This window comes from Dendrobium catenatum, unplaced genomic scaffold (genome assembly GCF_001605985.2).
Source record: "Dendrobium catenatum unplaced genomic scaffold, ASM160598v2 fragScaff_scaffold_1297, whole genome shotgun sequence".
Lineage (NCBI taxonomy): Eukaryota > Viridiplantae > Streptophyta > Magnoliopsida > Asparagales > Orchidaceae > Dendrobium > Dendrobium catenatum.
Genome location: NW_021319759.1, coordinates 1,464,139 through 1,471,672, shown reverse-complemented (window position 1 = coordinate 1,471,672; position 7,534 = coordinate 1,464,139). Strand labels below are relative to the sequence as shown.

The following is a 7,534-nucleotide window of genomic DNA, read 5'->3' as shown; positions in this document are numbered from 1 at the left end:
TCTGCACAGAATAATTTCTCATCTTTATGACTCTTGCATCTTTGTCTTATCTGTGTGTACACACACTAAATCCCATCTCTCTACCACCGCAAATGATCCGGCATGCAAAAAATATATTTATTTAATATTAATTATATCTTCTAATATATCGTAACAAATACCCATATATCCTAATAATAATAATCCCCCAACTACTAGTCCTCAGCCTGAATCCGCAATATTCGATATTTGAGAAAAAAAACACTTAAATTATAAAAAAGAAATATTGTGCATGGCTTAATGAGACAAAAGTTTTTATTGAATCAAGCGGGGGGTGGGGGGGCTACCTTTTTAGGTAGAACAGAAACAAAGTCACTCGACGTCCAAATTAAACTCGGTCAATACCAAGAAATTCAGATCCAAAAATCAAGATCAAACAATGACAAATTGGTGCATATAATTTTAACATATATTTTGTTATTATTCTTATTATTATATAGTTTTCTTAGGCTGTATAGTTACCTAAAATTTCTATTTATATACACTGCGACTCCACTTATTCTCAGGGGAGAGAGAGATAACCACTTGTTCAGTTCTTCCCACAAGCAGAGTAGAGAAGAGAGGCAGAGAGAAAGATAAAAAGATGAGTTTTTTCTTCCTCTTTTTCCTCCTTCCTCTCACTATTCTCTTCCTCCTTTCCTTCCTCCGCCGCCGGCCGCCTCTGCCCTTGCCCCCAGGCCCAAAACCCCTCCCCATCATCGGCAACATGCGCATGATGGGCCAACTCACCCACCGCGGTCTGGCTCGACTTGCCGACCGTTACGGCGGCCTCTTCCATCTCCGCCTCGGCTTCCTCCACGCCGTCGCTGTCTCCACTCCCGAAATAGCCAAACAAGTCCTCCAAGTCCAGGACAACATCTTCTCCAACCGGCCCGCCACCATCGCCATCTCTTACCTCACCTACGACCGCGCCGATATGGCCTTCGCCCATTACGGCCCATTCTGGCGGCAGATGCGCAAGCTCTGCGTCACCAAGCTCTTCAGTCGTAAGCGAGCCGAGTCATGGACCTCGGTCCGCGAAGAAGTCGACTCCACCATTAAAACTCTAGCTAACAAAACCGGCTCTCCGGTGAACGTCGGAGAGCTCGTCTTCAATCTAACCATGAACATCACCCTTCGAGCTGCTTTCGGAACTCAGTCGAGCGACAACGAGGAGAAGTTTATTTCCATACTACAAGAATTTTCAAAGTTGTTTGGGGCATTTAATATAGGTGATTTTATACCTTGGCTGAAGTGGTTTGATCTAAATGGGATTAATGAGAGATTAAGGAAGGCAAGATTAGAGCTTGATGAGTTCATCGATAAGATTATTGAAGAACATAGAAGAAATCCAAAGGAAGCTGATGCAGAGGATACTGATATGGTGGATGATATGCTGGCTTTTTTTGTTGATCAGACAGAGGAAACTGGAGGAAATGCCCATACGAAAGATTTCCAAGGAAATCTCAAGCTTACAAAGGATAATATCAAGGCTATTATAATGGTAATTATTAACTAATCTTCCTTCTTAATTAAGTTTTATTTTTTCAAATTTTTTTAATTATATTCGTTAACGTTGATCAGATTGCATCTCTTTCTTTGTTAGTTAGTACTGGCATGCATAACGATTAAGCGCACCATTTCTTTTTTATATTATTTATACATCAAAAGTTTTTTGCTCAACTGCTTCACCATCACCGATATGACATTTGTGCAAATTAAAGGGGCGATTTTTAAATTATTGATTTTCTTTATTCTGGATCACGCAAATTATAGGCCGGCGAAATTTTAATGGTGACTTAGCAATGAATCTAGTGATATCTGTAATTAAGACCATTACAGGTACGTATCTGTAATATTTTAATTGGGCTCGATCTATTTGTAATTATGAATACGTATTAAGAATATAAATATTTATAATTACGGAATTTATATTTTAAATTTTGGTAAGAAGAAGTGATTAGTTACTTCCACCCTATGATTCATGCTTAATTATAATTGCACATATTAAAACATTTTAATTAGCTTTTAATCAGAATAAACTGAGGTAATTTTTCTTCTTCTTTTTCAATATTCAATTATTCATAAAGAGCAGTTTGAATATTAAATTATTGTAAGACAAACAGATAATCTTTTTACCCAAAAAGATTCATCTAGAAGAGAAATTGTTCAAAGACCAATCAAGAAACGTCGCGTCATTTTTTTATTATTTATTGGTGCTATGTACTGATATGTACCAGGTGATGTGGCGCATCCTGATTTACCTCTGGGCCTTCTGGTGACTGCACAAAATAATTTTTCGTACAAAGGCTCCATATAAAAACTATCCTAATAAAATAATCAATTCTACAAGATTTTTAATTAATTTTAAGAGACGGTGTACCTTTTTGCTAAGTTGTTATAAAGTCAAATAAAATAATAACTAAGTTTTAAAAAATAAAATAATAAAAACCCGTCTCAAACAAAACCTAAATGAACTCAAAGGCACTTTTCAAACTTTTTATAATGATTTTTGTCTTATAAAAAAAATTGATGATACTAAAATGAAATGAAATTTTCTTTTTTTCATTTAAAAAAAAATATTGTCAACAAAATATGATCCTTCAACTTCAAAAACATAGATATTATCAACAACAAGTTAAGCAATGGATCAATCACAGTCGACATTCTCTTGTAACTGGACGCGACAGTCCTCATCAGATCACGACGTCGCTCATCCTATTTGCTACCAGTCCTAATCGATCAAGCTGAGCTCTCCACTATAAGGCCCTCTTGCCCGATGAACAGCCTGCCAGAATTTTCTTTATCATGATCACATGTGGGATCAATATTGTACTAAAAAACTGCTTTAAAAAACGAGGAAAAAACCGTCCTAATAGCTCTATGTCACTGTCAACTTTTTCTTTATTGCCATCTTCGACCACACAGCTGCAGCCTGCAGTTACGAATCCATTATCTCAAGCCTCGACTGTTCTCGGCCAGCTTGCTGCCACGAACGACTTTATTTTTAACGGTACAATCTTATTTGAATTTCTATTGATGGCTGCGTATACATTTATTGAATGTTCAGATGAGTTTTTCAAATCTCACCCAACATTATTCAAAGTTATAAGTTGTTAACTACACTATTTGGAATTATTTAAACTGCACGCGCAAATTGCATGAGGGCGGGTAGTTGGTTTACGCTGGCCACCAAACATTCAATCGTAATATTTATTTTATCCTGGGTCAAAATGAAAGATCGCATGCAACACTTATTTAATTACAAGCCAAATTATTACTTGCAGTCACCCGATATCAATTAGGACACGCCACATCACAAACTTATTATATATCATGCGTATTGGGTGGCGTGGTTCATTCTAATTGATCTTCGTTGTCCAGCCACCGGAGGTCAATCAGGACGCGTCACATCACTAATTTATTATATACTGTTGTGTATTGGGTGGCGTGACACGTTCTAATTGACCTCCAAACTGTCCAGTCACTGGAGGTCAATCAGGAAGCATCACAAACACTAAATTATTGTGTACCATTGTGTATCGAATGGCATGGCTCGTTCTAATTGACCTTAGGATTGTCCGATGATGACCGCAAGAGAGAGAAGAAGACTAAAATTATAGAGAGAGAAACAGTGCATATTTGATATTTCACAACACTATTTGTTACACGGAAAAAAATGTTTTAATAGTATTGTCTCATTAAATTAAGAGACGTGTAATTTGCGAGAATCATATTTTAAATACTACTGTAGACAATTAATGCACGTAGCAGATCGATGGTTTTTTTTATAATTTTTTAATTTATGTTGAAATTAATGCATTACATGATACATATAAAATATTAATTTCAGCTTAAATACAAAAATTTTTGAAGCTTTTTTTAAAATTTAAACGCATTGAATTTATCATCTTAAGATTTTAATAAAGAATTCTTTTTCTGCTGTTGCGCGTGCAGGATGTGATGTTCGGCGGGACGGAAACAGTGGCTTCAGCAATCGAATGGGCAATGGCGGAAATCCTTCGAAGCCCCGACGAACTGAAACGGATCCAGACGGAGCTCAATCAAGTCGTCGGCCTCACACGCAAAGTCCACGAATCGGACCTCGAAAAGCTCCCTTACCTCAAATGCGCCATCAAAGAAACCCTCCGCCTCCACCCTCCCATCCCGCTCCTCCTCCACGAAACCGCCGAAGACTCCGCCGTGGCGGGCTATTTCATCCCCGCGCGCACCCGCGTGATGATCAACGTATGGGCGATCGGCCGGAACAAAGCCGCTTGGAAAGACCCCAACGCCTTCCGACCGGCGCGCTTCGCGCCGGGCGGATTAGACTCCGCCGTCGATTTCCGCGGCAACTTCTTCGAACTTCTACCCTTTGGTTCGGGCCGCAGATCCTGCCCGGGGATGCAACTGGGGCTGTATGCGCTGGAGCTGGCCGTGGCGAATCTGCTACATTGCTTTGCGTGGGAATTGCCGGACGGGATGAAGCCGTCGGAGTTGTCGATGGACGATGTGTTTGGGCTAACGGCGCCGCGAGCGGAGCGGCTGGTGGCGGTGCCCAAGCCCAGACTCCTGTGCGCGCTGGATGCGTAGAAGGTACGGTGGCCTAATTAATAAGGAAATTGTGGAGTACTGTCATGTAATTTCGTATGTATTACTGTCGCGAGAGGGAAATTGTGATTGTTGTTGGAGAATTTTACGTCGATTGATTTTATGTTTATATGTATGAACAGATTGCTGAAAGGGAATAATTACTTGTTTATAATGCGGGGAGTTATTGCTGAAGGAAAATTTGTTGAAGCTTTCGTTCAACGACCTAAGGGGGTTTGATATTTCCAATTGTGGAAGTTGTTCGGTTGAATTTATGTGATTGAAAACGACGATTAATGAATCATTATTCTTGAAAAAAATATGGTGGACGTCAAGATTTAGGCTTCGTTTGGGACGATTTTTTTATTACTTCTTAAAACAGTTTTTTAATATAAAAAGAAAGTTGTTTTAAGAAGCAGTAAGAAAGTCGTCCGAAACGAAGTCTTGCTTAAGAAAATTGGTATGTGGTAAGTACCAAAAGAAGCACTACAAAAGTCGTACCAAACGAAGCCTAATAACCCAAAAATTTGCCTAAAGATCAGGGAAAATCATAAGCAATAGAATTGGGCTCGAGAGATTATGGGCAAAGATGTGTTTCTTCATGGCCTTGACTAAGAGCCACAATCCAATAGCTATTATTGAAGTAAATTTGAAATCTGGTGAAAATTATTGGAGTGTGCTTGAAGAAGTAAATAACACTTTTAGATGTATATATTGAGATGAAGCACAAAAATACCATCAAATTAGGATAAAATGAGCTTGATGGAGTTATTAATATTGTCAATATTGAGACACAAGCAAGTCATCATCATAAAGAATGTGAGATATTTGTATGTTTCTCGTGCTAGTTTCATTGTAGGAACTGTTGTTGATGTGATGTTAAAAAATATTAGAGAGGTTGCCCGTTACAATACAAAAAAAAAGGTAGGGGGAAAGTGAATTCCCCTATCTCAAGTCGGATTTGGATCCAAAGTACCACTCAAGAGAATCGTTTAGATAAATAGAGTAATATATCAGAAATAAGGTTGTTGATATTGTCAATGAACTTGCTAGAGGATCATTTTTGTCTCATCTTTATATCGAAGAAATTTTTTGACACCGTATTAAAGATATCAAGTTTGGCACATAATATATTTTCCAGTCTAGAACTTAGATATAAATTATATAATATTGAATTTGAAAACAATTAAATTTATTTTAAAATTAACATAATAATTGTTATATAATATTAACTTCAAAGAAATTTAATAAATTTAAACTTATTTTAATATAATTTATATTTGAATTGTATAAAATAAAATTTCCGCATGTGCTAGCTTTGGGTGTGAGAAAAGAATATTCAAACTAGAATAGTAGAATGCAATTGAAATTCCAAAAAAAAAAAAAAAAGAATAATAAAAATTTCATGATGAAAATGACTTGAAGGTTCTAACCAAGGGACATGTGTGTTAGATAGCCAAATGCTAAGAAAAAAGGGCTGTCGATTTTGACCGGCACTTTGCTTTTATTGGTCAAATCTATCCAAAATTTTCAACAATGAAGACTGTTCGCTCTTTTATTTTTATAACCACGACCCCACCTAACTAAGACAAAAACAGATGCACCTTTATTTAAAGCTTTTACTTTTGTTTAAAATAATTGAGCTATTTTAGTTGTCACCAATGAGGTTTAGTTTGCTTCATTTAAGAATGTTTTAGCTATTTTATTATTTAAAACTTGACCACCAATCTCCCAACCAATGATTTCCAGACTATTTTCTCCCAAACTTTATCGTCTGATTATGATCATCAGACTGCTAACGCTGTGTTACGATCCTTTATCATTGTCACTTAGTTATATCAACATCAGCTAAATTCGTGAGTTCTCGTCACACGGTGTTGCCCATAAAAATAGTTGCATGTCATTGATGCCAACTATAACTCAAGACATCAGAACTAAGAATTACGTTTGAGCTATTAGTCTCTGATATCTTCTCTTCAAAGAAGAAAGATCAAATGGATACTAAGTGATCATATCTTGAAGATAACTCCCATGCCCTAAAATTCTTTCAACTTGTATCAAAGAATATATTATATAAGTTTTATGTCTACTATACTGTGTTAACTTCTTTTCCAATCGTATGAAACAACAAGATTTGCAACTAATAATAAATTAAATACTAATGGAAGAATTTGTTCAATTGGCCTAGATTACATGCGTGGTATTTTTGCATTTAGATTTTACATGTAAAAACTCTAATGTCTCTTACAACTCTTCCATTATTTATGCATATATTAAATTTTCATATAATATTAAGGTATTAAACCCTTTCACCACATTACTATGTTACTTTAATATATAACAAAAATTAAGCTAGAAATATACATTAAAAAAACTTATATTGTCACATTCTTAATTTATGCATGCATGATTACGAATAGAAGTTTTCAGTAATTCATTAATCATACTTTTTTTGACATATTAGGAGATTCAAACATGGGCGAGATCAAGAGGAATTTTTCTTTTGTTGACGAGCAAGCCTACAACCCGATCTCTATTTTTATTTTTATTTTTTTATTTTTTTTTTTTTTTGTTTTTTTGAGAAAATCCGGGGTTAAGCCCATATATTAAAAGAAATCAAATACAAGTAAAACTGCAGTTAAGGATCAAAAAATACAATCATTAGACTGAGAGAAAAAAAGACCAAAACTCAAATAACAAAAACTATCAGAAGATAGTAGTCATTGCAGCGGAGAAGGCTCCGGTTGCCAAGCTATACCGAAGGCAATAGTAGCAAAGTAGCAGCATACATAAGATGATAGAGTGGCCGTCACAGAACCTCCAATCGCAACCCGATCTCTAATTATACTTTATGAAAGCAAAGAAAAGAACTTATATCATTAGTTTAAGGTTTAAAAAGACAAAAAAAGAATTATGGTATTATATA

The 7,534-nt window shown here is 36.1% G+C and overlaps 1 protein-coding gene across 1 annotated transcript; it reads left to right on the top strand.

Annotated features, from left to right (window-relative positions):
* The first annotated feature begins 529 nt into the window (after nt 1–529).
* Nucleotides 530–4,854, top strand: LOC110097166 (cytochrome P450 84A1). The gene is made up of 2 exons (XM_020823414.2): nt 530–1,522; nt 3,976–4,854. The coding sequence occupies exons 1-2, from the start codon at nt 623–625 to the stop codon at nt 4,609–4,611; spliced, it is 1,536 nt and encodes a 511-aa protein (XP_020679073.1). The 5' UTR covers nt 530–622; the 3' UTR covers nt 4,612–4,854.
* Nucleotides 4,855–7,534: the final 2,680 nt, after the last annotated feature.

Excerpts from the sequence above, each read along its gene's own strand:
- LOC110097166 (XM_020823414.2), top strand. The coding sequence starts at position 623 with ATGAGTTTTTTCTTCCTCTTTTTCCTCCTTCCTCTCACTATTCTCTTC. Across the intron at positions 1,523-3,975 it reads ATATCAAGGCTATTATAATG|GATGTGATGTTCGGCGGGAC; the intron begins GTAATTATTAAC and ends TTGCGCGTGCAG.